Source organism: Pimephales promelas, chromosome 23 (genome assembly GCF_988280905.1).
Source record: "Pimephales promelas chromosome 23, fPimPro1.hap1.1, whole genome shotgun sequence".
Lineage (NCBI taxonomy): Eukaryota > Metazoa > Chordata > Actinopteri > Cypriniformes > Leuciscidae > Pimephales > Pimephales promelas.
This window is the reverse complement of record NC_142791.1, coordinates 28,275,001-28,297,053: the sequence shown is the minus strand read 5'-3', so window position 1 is coordinate 28,297,053 and position 22,053 is coordinate 28,275,001. Positions and strand designations below refer to the sequence as shown.

Below are 22,053 nucleotides of genomic sequence, written 5' to 3'. Positions count from 1 at the left end.
GACCTCCAATGATTCCACGCTCATTCACGGCATCATCAAGCTATGCCTTTGTTTAGAATAAGCGACTTCTAGTGGCGAAACTTGCATACTGTGCCTTAAACAAAGAATCAAGAATTAACACCAACCTCTTTGTTCTTCCGTATGTTTCATTCTGCAGTGTTCTGGATCTCATGTTCTCACTGTCCTTCAATAAACTCTGTGTTTGTGTTGGCTCTTCCTGATGGTTTGATGCTCGTCTTCACTTGTAGCTGAGGGGAATATTCCAGCGTTTATTGGTGAACTGCAGTGGGAGGAGCTTCACTGAAGGAGGAGGAGCATCACTGAAGGAGGAGATCTGGCAAAATCAATAAGAAAACACATACTGAGTTTGTTTTTATACTAATTTACACATTTTAAATGTTTATGCCCACCTTTTCTATCTAGTAAAGTAACTTTTAAGTTAATTAATCTCAAAGGTCTGATTTCACAGACAGGGCTTGGATTAAGCCAGGAATAGGCCTTTGATCAATTAGGGCATTTAAGTAGCTTTCGGGCTAGGGGTGTAACGATACCCTCATGTTAGGATTCGATATATATCATAATAGTGAACTCCGAATATCGAATGATATTGCGATACTGCAAGACATATGGTAAAAGGTAAACAAAGAAATTACTGTTGATTAAAATGCTAAATTTGGTATTACATTGGGAGTGGAAATGAAAAGGTTTGGACTTGGTGCTGGGAAACCAATGCACAGGACCACAGACACCAGAATAAAAAGAATTCATGATTCTGAAGCTGAAAATACAGAATTATATTTAGATGAATATGCTTGCAATGTTATTGGTAACATAGGACATTTGGCATTATCAGGACTGACAAATATCCCCCTCATTGCTTTATTATACTCAACATAATACAGTAGTTTAATGTAGTACCACCGACACTAAAACTCTATAAACTTGAATTTTTTTGCATACAGTAATTTTCATTTTGGGTGAACTACACTCAAAACCGTTTGTTACTATCCGCGCAACGCCCTGAACACGCACTAAATGTAGACTATCTTGAATACCGCATTGGGGCATATCCTATCATGCATTAGGTGCGGGAACTCACATGCCCCGAAATCACAAGATGATGAGGAAAACATTCCACTGCAAGTTAAATGAACTACATTTTACATGTAATTTGGTAGAAAAACACATTGTTAAAGTGTCATTATAATGTTGCAAAGATGAGTATGGTATGTGTATTTTGTACATTTGCAGCTGCTTTTTAAATCACTTAATTAAAAGCACCATATTTTTTAATTATGCCTTTTGTTACATTGGGACTACTAACCAGACATTGTTGATTTTAAAATGCAAAGAATTGAAAATTGAAATAAAGCTCTGTAAACACTTGCATTTTTGTGTCCCATTGGGTAATCAAAAGTTCTAGTCATCACACCTGCTTGAACACTTGGGCTAAATGCAGGAAATACCTACATCGTGCAAGTACACAAGTGCAAAGACCGCAAGTGTGGTCCTTCAAAAAACAAAAACATTACTAATGTGCATCTTGAGACAAAACAATAGCACTGACATTTTAAAATGCACTGACATTTTGCTGCTAGAAACAGATTGTTACAGACTGTATACTGAAAGAATAAAAGTGGTCTAATGTTAAAATATTATTTCTCAAATGATACAGTAAAATTGCAGGAACATAAAGACTAATGAAACCCATCTTTATCAAACATTGTAATTCGCCGATATGAATAGTTAATTTTCTACAACTATGTTACACATCTAGAAAGGAGCAGACGTCGTTTCTGGTGCAACACATTTTATATTGGGGCTTTGCATGCAATCCTGCAAGACAGATTTAACAGTACACAATCATCAGTGGAGCATCTCAATTTGGTGTGTTATCTGCTCGTCTCTGCATTAACTGCTATATTGTGCGCATTCTCACATTCAGTATGACATTTAATAATTGCTCATTATAACATTCCCTGTTGCTCACTAACCTAAATTAACATACAGTTTGCAAATCAAACATGTGAACATACAGTATATCTCGCCCCATATCAAAAATAACAAATAACCCTCGTTAAACTTAATTTGAACCTATACATTTCCCTTTGTCTGTTAAACACTTTCTAAAGTACATACATTCTCTTTCTCAGCATGACTTGTTTACTCTAAATAACACATTACACTTTAATGTTCTCTCATGTCACATTTCACGACTCTTTTATATCATTATTGAGCAAATCACTTCGTTTGAGTTGCACGTATACCGTGAAACCGTGATATTTTCTGAGACGATTATCATACCGTGAAAATCTCATACCGTTACAACCCTATTTCTAACAATGGAAAGATTAATGCAAATGGGTGGAGTTGCTAGGGCTGTAACATATACGATATAAAATCGAAATCGCGATACTCAGGTCCACGATACTGTATCGCGATGTGAGAAGGCAGAATCGCGATACACCCCTTCCACCTCCCAGTTATCTTTCCCATCCAGATCCAATGCTATCTTTGAATTACTATTTATATTATTTGAAGTTAACATTATAAAATATGTAGACCTACACCACAAAACTAGTTGAGGTTAAATTAGCCAAAACTGAAATCCATCAAAATAATACATTCTCAGAAAATGCATTTAATACCAATATATTGACACTTCTGTTTATATATCCATAGCCTACTCCCTTAATAAAATCCAGTACGTCCACACATTAGAAAAATACAAGTCTACACTTGCATTTTATATTTAATATGAAGGAAATACACACGCGTACACGGACGCGACACAAAACATCTTTAATATTTAGGTAGCAAAAATATAGCCTATATTTTTTATAATTCTGTAAATTACACTGTACAAACCAAAATAAATACTAGGCTGCCCACCGAATATATTTATATTTACCATATATAGGGCGCACCGGATTATAAAGCTCATAAGATACTGCAGTCAAACGTTTGACTGGGTTTGCGTTATGCATCCACTATGTGCTAAAGGCTAAAGAGAATGTAGCGAGTGCGCGGCGCCGGAGGTGAGGCGTTTATTTAGTAAGCATGAGCGCGCTGAAGCAGGCACGTACATTCGCAGCCTGACCCATATGAGTATTCAATGTGCGTGGCTCGCTAACAGCAACAGTTGGCTGTTTTGAATGAGACGACACGGTTACCGTGAACAACGGGGAGCGCTTTATGCGCGAGCAGCACCGGGGACAGTGGGTCTGTTAAGAGTGCGGGCATGTGATTTACACACATAAAAATACGTACTACTTTTTTTTTCTTCGTCATTTTCTTTGCTTTATTTGTGGTAGTCCAGTGTTCCTCTTTATGTTTGGCGGTTTCGCCGGGTCCCGCATGGAAGTTAGAGAAAATAGAGGAGTCAACGGTTATATGACGCCATAAACGGGCGACGAAGCGGAAATAAAGAAACGTCCCGTGTCTTCGAATTAAACTATTTCTCCGTATTTGAAAGTTGGTGGAAACTGTCGGGATAATGTAAATACACATCTAATAGAAATATATAACATAGATACAGTTATGTTTGCTATTTTTAAAGCAGAAAAAATACATTTTGTGGTTTTAAAATGATGGTACACGGCAACCTTTTCACGACTTCAAAGACAGACGCAGGTAATCGCACGCGCTCTGCTGATATATCTGGCTACACATCATCACCAAAATAAAACAGTCTTGTTATCATATTACATTATATACTTGTTTAACATGCAATACATGCATGAAGTTCAAAACAAGAAGGGTATTAGCCTTATAAAAAATATATAGTTGGAGCACAGAAAACAACCCAAAAGCAGCAGCCTACACTGCCTAGTTTAGTTTAATAATTTGCATAGTTATTATTGTTTTTTTGGTGTTCAGATTCTATACGTTTCTCCAAATGTTATTTAATAAAAATACCTGTATATTTTTTCCTCTCAAAATCTATTTTTCAGCCCAAGCCTCGCCCCCGTGATAGAATCGCGATACGAATCGAATCGTGGGTCAAAAATCGTGATACGAACCGAATCGTGGGTTTGGTGTATCGTTACAGCCCTAGGAGTTGCCCTTTAACTCTAATGTCCCCGCTGCGTGCAACTTGGGCAAAATGGCGGACACCCGCGAACTCCACGTGTGTTACTGAACTCGCGTCACTTAAACTATTATTTTACCCATCAATATCACACAACCTCTACATAACAGTACTGTCTTTCCATCTCCATTGCATAATACCAATTATCGTTTCACATACGAAGTTTCATTGCCGCGTTGTTTCTGATCACGCTCTATCCACGGGTGATAACAATTTCGTGCTCAAAACTTACGTTACTTAACATAAATCCTAAATACTCAAATACTAAACATAACTGTTCGTGGACCCATTTGACTTAAGTAATCTTACCTGTAAAAAAGATATAACAGTAGCAACACAGTCAATCATCAGTTGAGCAGCTCTGCTAGTTGCACGTGGCCGCCATTTTGGATTTCTGATCCGTAACTGAACTCAAACTGACGCGCTTACATCAACGTCATCGTTATCAGCCACTCCCTCTATTCGCTGATTGGTCCTACAAAAAATTGATTTCTGGAAACCTAAGGATACACAGCAGTACCAGACGCAGTACTGTCAATCTTTGTTTGAAATTTCATAAGGATCCAAACCGTTGATAGTGCCTATTTTGTCCACATACCGGTCCCTGGCTTCCCTAGTTAACGTTTCCCGGTATATTCCACATCCTTTTAGGGAATTTATTTCTTTTCTTTCTCTCAACTCCGCTTCTCCTCATTCAACTTGCTGTTTCGCTAGCTGCCAACATAACCGCCACGCCAGTAATGACATCACGACGCCCAAGCCCTATAAACCCATAGATATGATGTCTATGTATAAACCTATCCAACGCGTTGTACATTTGTTGATACCAACCACAAACATTTCTATTTGAAGAACTCATATTAAACACGCTTTTATCCCATTTTAAACACAATAAACAGTTGAGAGAAGAAGCGCGCGCTTACCTCCAGCAGCGTCGGCCATTTTGATGAACTACGGTGCGCGATCATGGACAAAACAACGTAGTGCAATACACTAACCACACTAAAAGTAGCCTACTAAACTCCATTTGATTTAGTTTAACATCTAATTTCGTGTAATTTCCAACGATGAATATCATTAGAATTGACGTCTTGAAATCCAATTCGGATGAATTTATCAGTGGTGTTGTAAAAATCTACATTATTACTAGAGTTTAAGAAATAGTTATAATTCAAGCGAACGTTTTGCTCCATATAAGAAAAAAAAAATATCAGATTTTAATTCACTTTATTAAAGGAGGGGAATGTTAAACACATACAATTTATTTTTCACTCCATTTACACTGAACTATCAAATATTAAACTTTTACACGTGTGTTAAATAAGGCACAAGTCAACATAAAAACATCCTGTACAAACGTTCACGTGATGCAAGAAAACATTTTTCCGTAACTCATGACATTCAATATTTACATTCATATTTTACAAGGACGTAATTGAGCGATGAAACGACTGGACGGTAAAACCTGGTGCTGCGTTTGATGAAAGTGTTTCATGTTCAGACGCTGTTCAGGGTGAAAGTTTGAAAATGCATTTTTACAGAATCATTTGGTTGGTTTTGTTGTCATTAAAAGGCCTTATTTAAAGACTGAGTTACAGATGTAGTGTGTTTCTGGTTGATTGTGAGTTTATCTGAAGGATTGTCCACTCGTCTGCGGGAGCTTTCACAGAAAGCAGGATAAATCCCCTCATCTCCTCAGACTCTCAGTGTCACAGTTTAATGTCCTGAGACTCGGACATCTTGGCGAGCGTCTTCTTCACGCGCAGGGCGGTCAGACGGGACGCCGGATTGTGAGCCCAACATTCGGTCATCAGTTTACCCATCAGCCTCAGACACTGGACACACACACACACGGCAAGATTAGTGCTTTATACTACAGAATTTGTTTTGAAATCATTGAGGTTGACAATTTCTGTATATTTTAAACTAAAATAGTCATTATGAAGCCCTGTGTTTGTATTTTAAAATACAAAAATTGTGTTAGTCTGGTTAAATCCAAGTTGGCTGAAGTCCAAGTCGGGTAAGGAGATTGATTGGACAGGTTTATCAGGAAAATGTTATTAATTCAGAGGGTTAAGAAGGTAAACCTCACACCTCATCGCTGCTCCAGCGGTTTGCAAACGAGGGTCTCTGTCTCTTGATACACACCACCTCCCTCATGTCCTCGTAGGACGGGTCTGTCGGCACCAGATCGTGATACGGCAGCTGATATTCCTCCACAATCCCTGCAGGACAACATCAGCCATGAGGAGGAGGATTAAATTATTTCATGAAATCAAAATGTTCCTGTTCATGATTAAAACATAATAACTTGCTCCGCCCAGGGTTCTCAAGTCTCACGCATTGGCCGTGAGACACACTCATTTCGACCGGTTCACACGCTCACACGCCACACTGTGTATTTCTCACGCTGAAAAGGCAATGCCAACCAAGTTGTCCTGGCTGAAAGCTTTCTAACGTTGTATACGAGGCGCAGGCAAACAAAGTGAAGTTTCCTGCCGCCAGCGCGTATCGCCGCCAGATTGCGTTCGTTACTAGGCAACATATAGGCTATGCGCGCTGCGTGCACCACTGATCTATACATGACATGTCATTCAGTTCGCGAACACACGGAAATGGACGGAACATCCTCGGTATCCTAGGACAGGTAACCAACAACATCGCGCGAACACATGTGTCGTGATGGAGAAGAAGGTTAGTTGGAAGAAGCTCGTCTAACATTTTTTTGGGCTAGAACATTTAATATGTAGCCCATCGTACATTATTATTGATGCAGTCAAAAACTCTACAACTACTTTGCAACCAGGCTCAGTTTGGCTATCTTACGTTATCTGAAACTAAGAGAAATGTTAGTGGGTATGGAAAGGAATGAAGATTTACTGATTTTATTTTAAATTATATTATACTGTAATATTAATAGTCTTTCTAGTTACATTAAGGATGTATTACAGGAGATTGCTCTGGGTAATATTTAATCATTGTCATAATGTTGCATTTGTATTTTTCAAAGATGTCAGGAAAAAAGCAGAAAGATATTTTGTCATTTTAGGCACCAAAGGGTAAGCCCCCTAAAAAGGTTGCCAGATTAGAGGAGGAGACAGTGGAAGAGGTGGTGCACTCTAATCTGTCCATTTGTTCTCAATGTCCCACCACACAATAATAGTGGGGCAGTTAAGCGCAAAAATCGATCACTTTGCGATAAAAGCATCAAATTTGGTAGGAAGGCTCACAAAGGGGGTCTGATCAGATTTAGGACCGTAGGCGCTTGAAATTTGACCCCTGGGGGTCATGGTGGGCATTTTTCAAAATGGCCGCCAAATATGGATTTCGTAATGGGAAAATGGATTAAAAGCTGCCAGAAACATAAAATAAAATAACACATTTCACCATAAATACATGTAAATATGAGCACACTTTCACATAGAATATCTTTAAACTTTAAAATATAAGATATGTTTGAAAATTTGCTCCTGTAATACTAAATATTACTATACATGGGTTCATGAATCATCTGTAAATTCATGTTATGTGATCAAAATTAGACATCATAGTGACAAGTGATTAAGAGCTGATCTTTTATCTTTTTGCCTCTTGCACCATTCATCAAAGCTCAGCACATCACTGGAGGAATGCATATTCATGTAATTGTCATATGCAGCACGTTGCAAAATGTACAATGCAGCCTCTGTTACTTCTCTTCGTATGAGCAACATGGGCCACTTTTAAGAAAGAGTCAGCTGTGCCTGTAATGTCTGCTTGAACAAGAGCCTCTACCCAACCACTTCCTTGGTCCTGAAGAATGCCATCTCAATGTGGAGACCCCCAAAAAGAATCACAATTTCACCATATCTATTTGGCCACTTCCACTGTATTTGCTTGGCCAAGGCAAATAGTGGCTGGTCAAAGGGGTTCACAGGGGTTTGCTCTGGATGCAAATGATTAATTGCATTTCTGATGACATCCATTGAGTGCCTGATCATTGCAACTGTGTGCATGATGTAATGCAGGTGGTGGCATCAATGTCCAGTGACTGCTGAGTTGCATGGTATGCAGCCCTTGACAAATCACTGAGATCTCCAGCTTTGTCACTTGTTGATCTGACACATTCTGTCCATTCAAACTCCTGCTTAATATACCCAGCATTGTGCCTGCTCAAGGACTGAACATGGGATGATGGTACAGATGAGGTCTTAATGTTGTAGTTGACAGGGAAGACATCTGTATAGTTTTGAGGCAAAAGGTAGATTGTTTTTGAAGCATCGTGGCTTATGAGATGAAACAATGTTTCGACGCTCTCCTTTCCTCTCTGAAGACGGATGTTGAAAGAGGGAGATGGAGGTTCCGTGAAAAGAATTCTTAGCTGTTGTTGAAGATGGATCATGATCAACATTATCAATAGCTGCAGTTGTGAATAGATTACCACATGACAGGACAGACCACATGTGGACAGTTTTCATCTCTGTAAAGACTACAACATGATATAGCCAGCAGCCACATCACCCTGTAGCCCAAGACTGGTTGCCCACTGAAGCTAAGCAGGGCTGAGCTTGGTTAGTACCCAGATGGGAGACCTTCTGAGAAAGCCAGGTTGCTGCTGGAAGAGGTGTTCGTGAGGCCAGCAAGGGGCACTCACCCTGTGGTCTGTGTGGGTCCTAACACCCCAGTAAAGTGATGATGACACTATACTGTCGTGATGAGACGTTAAACCGAGGCCCTGACTCTCTGTGGTCATTAAAAATCCCAGGATGTCTTTCGAAAGAGTAGGGGTGTAACCCCGGCATCCTGGCCAAATCAAATTTGCCCAGTGGCCTTTGTCCATCATGGCCTCCTAATCATCTCCATATATATATATATATGGAGATGATTAGGAGGCCATGATGGAGATTCCCCTCTCTATTTAAAGCGCTTTGAGTGCTGAAAAAAGCGCTATATAAATGTAATGAATTAGTATTATTAATTAAGTTATGCAAAGGACTAGTCACATCTGGTCCTAACTGCTCTTCACCTGGTGAGGTGTCATTTGGGATCTAGCTCTATTTTACAAAGAGGCCAAACATTTGGAATGATACTTGGCCTCTAAAGCCAACATGTCACCTCCACTGAGCTGTGCCAGAAGCTTGATGTCATTGAGGACAACGGCACACTTTCGAACTTTTTCATCAATTTGAAATGTAGCAGCCTTATGAAGTCTCTCATTACCTGCAGGTTCTCTCCACATTAAGTCTTATCGATGTCATCACTGAATGAGGTTTTTAAAACTAATTTTATTCATTTTCTAGTGTCATGCTCATCAGTTGTAGAAGCTCTCTTCTCAGCTCTTTGTAGCATTTGATTGTTGAATCTAAGGCGACATGTATAATTTGTGATATTTTGCATTGTTCCTAATAAATGTGGCCTCTATACCTTGCCCTTTATCTAACGGTGCAATCTGTAAAGATGTCGTTGTTTAAGTTAATCAAATTTTAATAGATTCTCTGCCAGATTTTTGTAACGTTCAGTATTGACCTGCCATTGGCAATTTGATGGGCATCTGAGTGGCTCTTGAGTATTATTCTGACAAATGAAACACAGTTCCCAGTCAGTTATTTGTGTTGGGGGATCAGTATATCCAGGATTAAATAATTTGAAGGTTTTAGTCATTGCATTGGATCAAAGTAGTTCTTGTGTAGTGGTCTAATTGTCGTAATCATGCTAATCGTGCTAATTTGTTTTTCTTGTGAGGAAAACTCGGTCTACAATGTGATTTGTAGGCCTACCTACTAAACCACTTGCAAATAATCCAGCAGGACTCAACAGTTCTTACAATTAATATTTATAGTCAAGTTTAGAGCATTTGGAGAGCAAAGAAGTCATACAAGAGCACAGAGTTACAATGAAATAAATGGGATGAATTGCAGCTAGTTTAGACAACCAGCCTAAATGAAATTCTGTGGAAATGTACACCTACTTTATTTCACAGAATTCAAACTCTAAATTCATGCAGACTAAAATCTATTTCATGTTATATTTGCCTGTCTGAGTTATGTTTGCTTACTTGCAGTATTAGCCTACACTATTTTTACTGAGTAACAGTGAGAAACACAAACTGACTTTGCCTTTATCTCACTTGTAGTCAAGAGTAAAACATCTCACCAGTTCCCTAGATTTTAAAGAGAATAATATTTAACTGTGGCCACCACAAGATGAAACCTACTGACTGAATAAAAAGGAGTCCCTGACAAACTACCCAGTAAAAATAGTATATGCTCACAATTTAATATTAAATATTTAAATGTACATTTAAAAAGTACATAATTTCTGATAGATATCATAACCTCTTTTCCTTTTTGTTTAAAAATGAACTAGATTGTTTAATAATTAAATGTGCAACTTTTTTAATTGTTAATTTCTGTCGTCTATCCATTATGACATTATGAAATCCATATTTGGCGGCCATTTTCAATTTTTTTAAACATATCTTATATTTGAAAGTATAAAGACCTTCTATGTGAAAGTGTGGTCATATTTACATGTATTTATGGTGAATTGTGTAATTGCATTTTAGGTTTCTGGCAGCTTTAAATTAATTTTCGCATTAAGAAATCCATATTTGGCGGCCATTTTGAAAAATGCCCGACATGGCCCCCAGGGGCCAAATTTTGAGCGCCTACGGTCCTAAATCTGATCAGACCCCCTTTGTGAGCCTTCGTACCAAATTTCATGCTTTTATCGCAAAGTGATCGATTCTGATGAAAATCTTGGTATTAGCCGCCCCACTATAAATCATTCGTCTAGAAGACGCATTCAAAAATCAAAATGCAATTTTTAAAGATTTGTTTGAAACTGTTTGGAGCAATTTGTTATATTTTTGGTTAGCTATATTTGTAATACTCCATTAAAGAGTATTTGATGTGATGAATTGCTCTGTCATTTATCAGATTTACTAATTGTTATAATTTTAATTTGTTCTGGTTAATTATTAACAATGGGTAAAATTGGGGGCGGGGCTTCATTATGGCTCCTCCCCTAACCGCGTGTGATCTCACTCCAAGCTTTTGCTCAAACTTGAGAACCCTGGCTCCGCCTCTAAAATGACATTCCATTTCTGCTGACCAATCACAGCACAGCTTAACTCGGTTCCATCCAATCAGAAGCAATTAAAACACATGTGATTTGGCAAAGGCTGAAATTACTTTATGTACAGTTTATCAGTGCAGCGGCTGATCGGGAGTAAATGCTGCTCCGTCTGAACACTAGAGGGCACTCTCTCTGTGTAAAACCCATTCACACCAACAGCGACACGCAGCGACAAAGCAACATGATCCCATGCATTTCAATGGAACCTGGGGATTGATTCACTGTTTCATATGATTTGACTGTAACCACATAAATGGATGTAATAAAAGTCTGCATGGAAAACAAACTGTCGACAGTCTCAGTGAGTTTGATTCATGCTCTGATAGTTTGTGTGTTGTAATTGTATCACTGCTGCAGTTCATTTGACAGTTTCCCCTGAATTATGTTGATTATTAGGGACCAGAAAACGGATCATTTGTCAAATTAGAATGACAGGAACTGCTGACAGTATGAGTGAGTTTAATTTGTTGATTAATTGATCGTTAATCTAGTTAATGATTTAATATGCTGAGCACTGCTGTGCCTAATACACTCCAACAGCATATTAGTTTTTAAATCTTTTAAGCCTAATTCCAATTGATATGTATAATGAAATCTTACCATTACATTACTTGTGATTGTACTTTCTATAGATATGGCCAGACGTGCAGTTTAACAATAACATCAGAGCGACTCGCGACATGCGGTGTGAACGGGCTTAAAGGGATACTCCACTTTTTTTTGGAAATAGGCTCATTTTACCACTCCCCCAGAGTTAAACGTTTGAGTTTTACCGTTTCCGAATCCATTCAGCCGTTTTTTCCGGATATTTAGAAGAATATCAGTAACCAGACCGTTTCTGGTCTCATTGACTTCCATAGTAGGAAAAAATATATACTATAGAAGTCAATGAGACCAGAAACTGTCTGGTTACTGATATTCTTCTAAATATCAGAAAATCTGCTGAAAACATCTGAAAACGTTAAAACTCAAATGTTTAACTCTGGGGGAGTGATAAAATGAGCCTATTTACAAAAAAAGTGGAGTATCCCTTTAAGAAGCACACCACCTCACAGAAGGATTTTGGAGTAAAAGCATGTTATTAAATGCTGTCTTTTGTTAGACAAGACATAGTTCATAAGTTCATAAATGCTTCTCATGTTTGGAAAGATGTTTGACATGTGTTGCTTTTTCAAATGCACAATATAAGAAACAGAGTACAGCGAGTGAGTGTGTGTGGATCGCAGAAGCAGATCACTAATGTCCTCTCACCCACACTGTTTATATTCTGCACAAACAACTGTATTAGTGCCCATTTAGGGAGATATCTCATCAAATGCATTAGTTAGTCTCCTTCAGGGGGAGGAGTTGTGTTTTTAATGAATTTGTTTCTTGGTTTGACATGTCAAACCTTAAAGGTACAATATGTAAGAATTTTGTAACAAAATATCCAAAAATCACTTGCACAGTGTGATATATTTTCTGCAGTTGTGTACTTACAATATCGCAAAAGATTTTTTCCAGGTTTAAATAAGTGGCCGTCCCAGAAAAAAATGTCGCCTGTCAATGACGCAATATCCGCGCTATCCTCGGTTTCCGCTCGTACTGCCGTAGCCATGACGTAACCATGGTGACAGACGTGGACAACTGCGTAGTGCGTAACGTTTAGCGACAGAGTTATCGTTTCTTTCAAACATAGACCATGGCAAGCAGACTTTGGGACAAACAACGAGAACTAAAATGAGGATCAATATCAGCGTGGCGTTTTTGAGTTGCCGAGAGCTAGCGTCCGCGACTAACTTGGACTCGACAGAGCTTCACGAGTCACGACTTGACAGCTTTATTGCACAGGTGAGCAAATGTACATAAAACAAATCAATGTTATATAAAGTTAGCTCAACATGATGAAATATTAGAATATGGTTAGTATGTTATTGTAATGTAGCGAACTGCTATAAGTATGGCGTATATTTCGTATAGCAAACGAACTACCACAGAATAACATTATAACTTTCAACACACGTTTAATTGCCGTTTAGTGCGTTAGACCAAGTGAAGCAGCGCTGCGTTACCTCACAAGTTTAATTCGTCTAATAAACTGAGTAAGTTGCGTGTTGTTCGGTTGAATTAAATGTCCTTATTCCTTTATATTCGTGGGACTCGCATCTGATATCTGTCTCTTTAGCAATCACAACCTGCTATATACCACTGTAATGTTAAAACACATGAATTATTAGATCCATCAGCTTGACAGCAAGTCCCATCATTCAGCTCATCACAGCGTCATCAACCTACGCCTGTGTTATTGTTGGAAACTGCGCCCTCTTGTGGAGAAAAAAACTGACTTACATAGTAGGAAAAAAAATACTATAGAAGTCAATGGGTCCAGTTAGCTGTTTGGTTACTGACTTGAGTGTTTTGTAATTCGTTTATTGAAAGTGTTTTTACATTTTGTATCACCTGTTGGTTTGAAAATGTCACAGTGGAATAAAAGATTTCCCTTAGTTTTCAGTATTGCGAGTAAACTAATTGGAAACTAAAAGAAACTTGAACAAATCTATCAAACCAGATGCCTTAGAAAAGCTACAAAAATCTGCTCTAAAGGCCGTTACACCCTATTTCAGATCAATTTTAGATTAATCGTGCAGCCCTACAGGTTAATATTAGTTTTCTCAATGCGTTGAGTGTGCTGAACTCACCCCCGGACACACATCTCCTGGCCATCTCCCATAGGATCAGGCCGAAGCTGTACATGTCGGCCATGATGTAGGACTGGAAATGGCATCGGTTCAAGCTCTCGTCCAAGACCTCGGGAGGCATGTAGCGTTTGGTGCCGACCCGTGTGTTTGGCGGGATATCCACTTCATTAGTGTCACTGAGAACAAATCAACACCAGCCAGTTAAACGACTAACATCAGTCCGACGGCACCTGCCCAATAAAACTGTTTGATAATCAACATATTTAAAGTCCCCCAGTGGTGAAAATCCAGCGTTTAATGCTGTTTATGTGTGTATGTGGTGTTTTTAATACGCTTTAACACACACCATGTGTAAGTTGATAAGTGGACAGCATTGCTGAGTATTTCCTCCTTAAAACTGCAGTGAACCAAAGACAGTCTCAAAAACACGCTTTGAAATCGCTGGTGTTATGTATAAGTTTACTAAAACATACATTTTTCATCATTAATAATTTTATACAAATACAATCATAATATTAAAATGATAACTGATAGGATGTTTGATATACATATTTGTCTAAAAATAAATACAACAATGCAACAAAATAAAATAAATAATAAAACCATCACGTATGTTTATAGATTCTCTCTCTCTCTCTCTCTCTCTCTCTCTCTCTATATATATATATATATATATATATTTATTTATATATTTATTTAAGAAAAAATTCTTTAACCATTCTTTGTTTTTAATGTTCCGCTGATAACTGATGTGATAGGTGATATAAATCTAGTGAAACAGAGGTATTGTGTGCGTCACCTGATGAATTTGACGGCGAGCCCCAGGTCCGCGATGCAGCAGGTGCCGTTCTTCTTCACCAGGATGTTTTTGCTCTTCAGGTCTCGGTGAGCGATGGCCGGTTTGCCCTGCGTGCCGAAGATCTCGGTGTGGAGGTGGCAGAGGCCCGAGACTGCCGAGTACGCCAAACGCAGAAGAGCTTTGGTGTCCAGCGTGGTGGATTTGAGGTAGTCGTACAGCGAGCCGTTCTCGTGATAGTCTGTGATCAGATACAGCTGCGTCCACGAGCCCGTACCTTTTATATCAGCCGCGATGAATCCTGGCGGAAACACAGAATAATACAGGTTCATGTTGATATGATCTAGTGCTCACCTGATATAGCGGCATAATTTTTCATTATTAGCATTTGGTGTCGGAAGTAGGACTTTTATTTTGACAGTGTTGAGAATGCAGGCACCTGAGCGTTAGTCTTCATTAGTTTACTCTCTCTGTTTAACAGTTCTAGTGATGTGATGTGATGTGATGTGTGATGTGATGTGTGATGTGATGCGATGTGATGTGTGTGATGTGATGAGTGATGTGATGTGTGTGATGTGTGTGATGTGATGTGATGAGTGATGTGATGTGTGTGATGTGATGAGTGATGTGATGTGTGTGATGTGTGATGTGATGTGATTTGATGTGTGATGTGTGATGTGATGTGAGATGTGAAGTGTGATGTGATGTGTGATGTGATGTGTGTGATGTGATGTGTGATGTATTGTGTGATGTGTGTGATGTGATGTGTGATGTGTGATGTGTGATGTGAAGTGTGAAGTGTGATGTGTGATGTGATGTGATGTGTGATGTGTGTGATGTGAAGTGTGATGTGATGTGTGTGATGTGATGTGATGAGTGATGTGTGATGTGATGTGTGATGTGTGATGAGTGATGTGATGTCTGATGTGATGTGATGTGATGCGATGTGTGTGATGTGTGATGTGTGTGATGTGAAGTGTGATGCAATGTGTGTGATATGTGATGTATTGTGGGATGTGTGTGATGTGAGATGTGAAGTGTGATGTGATGTGTGTGATGTGATGTGTGATGTATTGTGTGATGTGTGTGATGTGGTGTGTGATGTGTGATGTGAAGTGTGATGTGATGTGTGTGATGTGATGAGTGATGTGTGATGTGATGTGATGAGTGATGTGTGATGTGTGATGTGATGAGTGATGTGATGTGTGATGTGAAGTGTGATGTGATGTGTGTGATGTGATGTGAAGTGTGATGTGTGATGTGTGATGTGAAGTGTGATGTGATGTGTGATGAGTGATGTGATGTGTGATGTGATGTGAGATGTGATGTGTGTGATGTGTGATGTGTGTGATGTGTGATGAGTGATGTGATGTGATGTGTGTGTGTGTGTGTGTGATGTGTGTGTGTGTGTGTGATGTGATGTGTGATGTGATGTGTGATGTGTGATGTGATGTATGTGATGTGTGTGATGTGATGTGTGTGATGTGATGTGTGTGATATGATGTGTGTGATGTGATGTGATGTGATGTGTGATGTGTGTGATGTGATGTGATGTGTGATGTATGTGATGTGTGTGATGTGATGTGTGTGATGTGATGTGTGATGTGATGTGTGATGTGATGAGTGATGTGATGTGTGATGTGTGATGTATGTGATGTGTGATGTGATGTGTGTGATGTGATGTGTGATGTGATGAGTGATGTGTGATGTGATGTGTCATACCCAGTATGTTCTCGTGCCTCATCAGTACGGTCTGGTAGATCTCGGTCTCTCTGAACCAGCTGGCCTCTTCTGTGGTGAAGAAGACCTTGACAGCGACTCGTTCGCCCCTCCATCGGCCCATCCACACCTCTCCGTACCGGCCCTTCCCGATCTGCTTCACCATCTGGATCTGCTTGGCGATGGTTCGCTGCACCTGTGACCAGATCACGGGGAGAAACACGTTAAGACCAGAAGACAAAAAGACATGGAGGCCTGTTGTAACGATCTAAGCTCATGCTAAGGCGCAAGTGCGAATCCACTTTTGCTAGTTTAACGACGGGAAAATAGGTCGGCTCTCCTGGCGCATGGTCTAAAAGGGTTGTCACTATTCTCTTAATGAGTAATGGGTGTGTTTCAGGCGTTACGTGCAATAGACCAATCAGAGTCTCGTCTCCCATTCCCTTTAAAAGCCAGCTGCGCTCGCGCCACGGCGGATTCGCTAGTTACATGGAGGAATTAGCAAGAGGAAAAAAGTAACGCTTCTCCAGATAGGAAACGGATCTGCTTGTGCTCGAGATTAAAGCTCTGTGTGTGTGTGTGTGTGTGTGTGTGTGTGTGTGTGTGTGTGTGTGTGTGTGATGTTAAAGCACAAGCAGACTATCTACGGGACAAGCCGGATTCCACCATATCTTTATGTACACAATATTAATCTTTTACATTGTACTTCTTTTATTTAAAACATTTGGCTGAATTGTGTGCTGCTGCGCATCACTGTGTGTTATAAGCAGACTGTGTGTGCGTGTGTGTGTGCATGTGTGTGTGCAGTTGGTCAACGGCTCAGTTTATTTCAGTTCCTCAAAATAGCAACGCTCCAACACTGCGCCCGAACACACACTCCATCTCAGACCAGCAGCCCACGGGCCACAGATGAGAACGCAAATACATTTACTATTTAAACAAAGAGGCGCAGGACGTGAAAATGCAAACTGCGTCGGGCTGAAACTAGCTAAACACACTTGCGTCGCGGCGGGTTATGTGATAGAGCACATGATGTAAATGATGACACAAACAAAGCTTCTCCAAACCGTGCATCAACTGATTCATAAAACGATTCACTGGTTCAAAGCGCTCTGGTCACAATGAAAACTCACACACGGATAAAAACACCTCGACCAACTGATAATGTTGTTCTTCATCTATTAAATGCAATTAACAACCTGTCTAACAACATTAAAGATGAAGTGTTTGTATAATGTGTGTTATTTTATTACACTGTCATTTATTGCACATCATTTATTACAATTATATATAAGGGCTGTCAAGCCATTCAAATGTTTACACGATTCATTATCTATTTAATTACCCTCCAAATATAATTTCATATATTATAATAATATAACTATAAGTCATTATTGTGTTAAATGAGAAAAGCATCATATACATACATTATTACATTAAATTAAAACATTACATTACAAAAAAAATTTAGTATTTTATTTCAACATTGAATTTATTTAAAACTTTTATACTACAAAAGCCATGAGGGAGAGTAAACGATGACAGAAGTTTCATTTTTGGTTGAACTACAGTATACTTTTGAGTTTTTTTTTTTAAAAATTATATGGAAATATTAAATATATTTTAATGATATTCTAAATAAGAAGCTACCGAAATGAAGCTTGTTGATCTGCAGTCGCGGGTCTTTCATGCGGAGACTCTCCTCATATTAATGCATAATAATGATGCATTTAAAAGTGTGTGTGCGTGTGTGTGTGTGTGTGTGTGTGTGTGTGTCTGACCAGCAGAGGGAGTCCTGATCCGCTGCCGGAGCTCTGAGACTGTTCAATCAGATCCTTCAGAGACTCTCCCGCGGGAATGAAGGAGTCGTCCTGTTCCAGACCCATGCTGTAGCGTGCGCGTGTCTCTTGCCGCTTGTACCTGACACACACACACACACACACACACACACAGAGGACAGGACATCAACTACAGTGTACTGAAGCCTCCTAAGAGTGATGATGATGATGATGATGATGATGATGAAGATGATGGTGTACCTGTAGTAGCAGAAGATGATGATGAGGACCAGGATGATGCAGCAGACGGTCACTGAGATGAGCAGAGCCATGTAATGAATGCTGCTGTCCAGATCTGAGGACACACACACACACACACACACACACACACACACACACACACTTCAGTCACATGATGTGAATTACAGACATGCAGCAGCTTCATCTCATGCTGACCAATTTTATCAATTCAGTTATGAGCTGAAACCACTGAGTATCAAAGTGATCCGAGGCACTATTAACACAATAAAACCCCAGCAATCACCTGGCAACCACCCTGATCACCCTAACAACCACCTGGCAACCACCCTGATGACTCTAACAACCACCTGGCAACCACCCTGATCACCCTAACAACCACCTGACAACCACTCTGATGACCCTAACAACCACCTGACAACCACCCTGATGACTCTAACAACTACCTGGCAACCACCCTGATCACCCTAACAACCCCCTGACAACCACTCTGATGACCCTAACAACCACCTGACAACCACCCTGATGACTCTAACAACTACCTGGCAACCACCCTGATCACCCTAACAACCACCTGGCAACCACCTTGATCACCCTAACAACCACCTGGCAACCACCCTGATGAATCTAACAACCACCTGGTAACCACCCTGATGACCCTAACAACCACCTGGCAACCACCCCGATGACCCTAACAACCACCTGGTAACCACTCTGATGACCCTAACAACCACCTGGCAACCATCCTGATCACCATAGCAACCACCTGACAACCACACAAAAACATTTTTCTCAGCCGAACTCACAATATCTGGAGGAAATGTAAAAATCATGTTTGAAATGTGTTTCTGTTTCTGTGGATCTGTTCTCGGGTGAGTGTGTGTTCAGGGAAACTGAGTCGTGATCGATCGCCCTCTTCCTGCAACGCTCCGCTCGAGTTTCTGACACCGATGAGACGCCACTCACTGGGACTCTAACCTTACACACACACACACACACACACACTCATGTTTACTTAGCTATCTAAATGGGGACATTCCATAAACTTCCTGCATTTTTACATTTTTAAAAACCTTTATTTTTATACCAGATTTATTAATGAGGATGTCTCTAAAAGGAGGTTTTTGGAGATTTTGTCAGGTTTTGGTCAATATCTGGGTATAAATTTGTCCCCAAAATACGGTAAAGTAGGTACACTCACACACTCACGCTCTCTCTCTCTCTCACACACACACTCACACTCAGAGGTGTCTTGCGCTGTGACAGATGAACAGATTCATCAGGAAACTCAAGAGCTCCTGTGAGACGCGTGTCCTTTTCATTAGAGCGTCACAAACACACTCAATCCCAGTAGGGCTGCAACAACTAATCGATAAAATCGATTATAATCGATTATGAAAATCGTTGTCAACGAATGTCATTATCGATTAGTTGGTCTGATTACGTCACGGGGATTGTTTACATGCTACATGCGCTTCTTACATGCGCTTCTTACGTGCGCTTCATGAGGCACACACGCAGTCTCTCTCCCTCGCCGGTCTGTGCGCAACACGGACGGTTTGGAGCACATTATCTTCTGTCTCGCATGCGCATTCTTGATTCCGTGAGTTTGAACTAATTTGCAGGCATCAGGAAACCGCTATCAATATGCAGCATACACGAAAATCATTCACCTTTCGGCAAATTCGCCGTTTTGAAACCAAAATAGGTGACCTGCGTTAATCGTGTATACTTTATGAAGCCATACTGTAGTATAATGTGAGATAGAAATGTATATTTAAGTCATTAAATTCAAGTTAACGTAAGCTTTTCCCTCCACTGAGGCTGTCAGTCATTCTCTATTCGGTGTTCAAACAGCGCGTCGCGTTACAACAGTTAACATGATGAAACTCTTTCCAAGATGATTCAATGTTATTATTATAATTGATCCGTAGATAAAGGTCTATGGTTTCGTAATATAATGACTATCTTGCTAGACTTTTATTGCTGTAACTTAATCACTTTCTACTGAGTGTCTGTTAGATCACAACACTAGAGTAGACTCGGCGCACTATAATTGTTCTTCACGTGCACAGTAGCCTAAATGAAGTTTAAAACTGTTAAAAGAAAAGGCTGAATAAACTATTGCAAAGATACTGTATAATACACAGTCAATACCTCACTAAACAGCTGTGCATCTGATTTTTACGATGTTTTTCATGAATGTATAACAACAATACAAAGAGCAATGTGTAACGTTTTACCAGAGATAGTGCTACACTTATTGTCTCTTATTTTTTCCCCACTAAGGAATGTTTTTTTCACTAAATGTTCAGATTTTATAAAATTATTGTGCACTTGTGATTTTTCTAGGCTTAGTTTTGCTGAGTTATCCACTAATCTAGTTTACAATAGCATTTTTGTCATAGGTTATAGTCATATATATTTTTTTTTATTTGTTGTTTTTCTATATAATGAAGTTGTCTGTATTAAGAAGATTGTTTAACACACAAAATAGTGTGGTTTTTAGGGTTTTATTTAGTTATAATAAACAAAAAAATGCAATAAATTTTTTATCCGATTAATCGATTAATCGAAAAAATAATCGTCCGATTAATCGATTATCAAAATAATCGTTAGTTGCAGCCCTAAATCCCAGAAGCCCCTGCAGCCCGAGAGCTGCGGTTAGTAACAGTTTAACCTGTCAGAAACCATCAGCCCAGAACACCAGTGTGTGTGTGTCTGTGTGTGTGTGTGTGTGTGTGTGTGTGAGAGAGAGAGAGAGAGAGAGTGAGTGAGTGTGAGAGAGAGAGTGAGTGTGTGTGTGAGAGAGAAAGAGAGATAGTGAGTGAGTGTGTGTGTGTGTGACCTCAGTGTGTTTCCCTAATGTCCACCACAGTGACCCTTAGTAATGTGTGTATATATATGTCAAAACACTGTGGTAACAAACGTTCATAGAAATTATAATCTGTTACACTGTTATTTTTTGCAATTAATTTAATTTGTACATTTTAATTTAAGTTGTTATAATACTTTGTTATTTTTACTGTCTTCACTATACTATGTGTTACAAGCTTTGGCAATATTGTAATATGTACAGTCATGCCAATAAAGCAATTTGAATTGAATTGAATTGAAAATTGTGTGTGTGTGTGTGTGTGTGTGTGTGTGTGTGTGTGTGAGAATGTTTTTTTGTGAGTGTGTGTATTAGAGAGAGAGAGAGAGATGTGTTCTGATCATACACAGTAATGCTATCAGACGGTCATATTCCAGTTATTTGTAAAACACATTTTCCTATTCTTCAGACGACTGTTTTCCACGTTAGAATAATAAAAAAGTGAGGAAAACTACATAGAAACAACATGACAACCACCCTGATCTCCCTAGCAACCCTTCTGCAACCTCCAAGCTGTAATAACACTCAAACAACACAAATATTACTCTGGGAATAATGTTGTGTCTGAAATATTTGCAAAATGAAAACTCTTCTAGAAACAGCTTCTTCCTCGTCTAGATTCTGGAAGTTCTCTCTAATAGATCATGTGTAATTGCTTTGCACAGAAGTCACATGCACATCTCTCTCTCTATCTCTCTCATTCAATCACACACACACACACACTCATGCACGCACGCACACAC

The 22,053-nt window shown here is 39.4% G+C and overlaps 1 protein-coding gene across 2 annotated transcripts in view; it reads right to left on the bottom strand.

Annotated features, from left to right (window-relative positions):
* The window catches only part of bmpr1bb (bone morphogenetic protein receptor type 1Bb), a 103,475-nt gene that overhangs the window by 7,737 nt on the left and 73,685 nt on the right, over positions 1-22,053 (bottom strand). The window contains exons 7-14 of one of the 2 annotated variants that reach the window (XR_016149413.1): positions 18,439-18,532; positions 18,181-18,319; positions 16,403-16,595; positions 14,684-14,981; positions 13,885-14,060; positions 6,185-6,315; positions 4,400-5,925; positions 126-334 (exon numbers count right to left, since the gene is read on the bottom strand). Coding sequence is in view for 1 of the 2 variants with exons in the window: in XM_089126039.1 (XP_088982165.1) it covers positions 5,800-5,925; positions 6,185-6,315; positions 13,885-14,060; positions 14,684-14,981; positions 16,403-16,595; positions 18,181-18,319; positions 18,439-18,532 (1,157 nt within the window). In the remaining variant the exon portion in view is untranslated. Of the gene's footprint in view, positions 1-125; positions 335-4,399; positions 5,926-6,184; positions 6,316-13,884; positions 14,061-14,683; positions 14,982-16,402; positions 16,596-18,180; positions 18,320-18,438; positions 18,533-22,053 lie in introns of those variants that run through there. The other variant, XM_089126039.1, reaches the window with a different exon arrangement.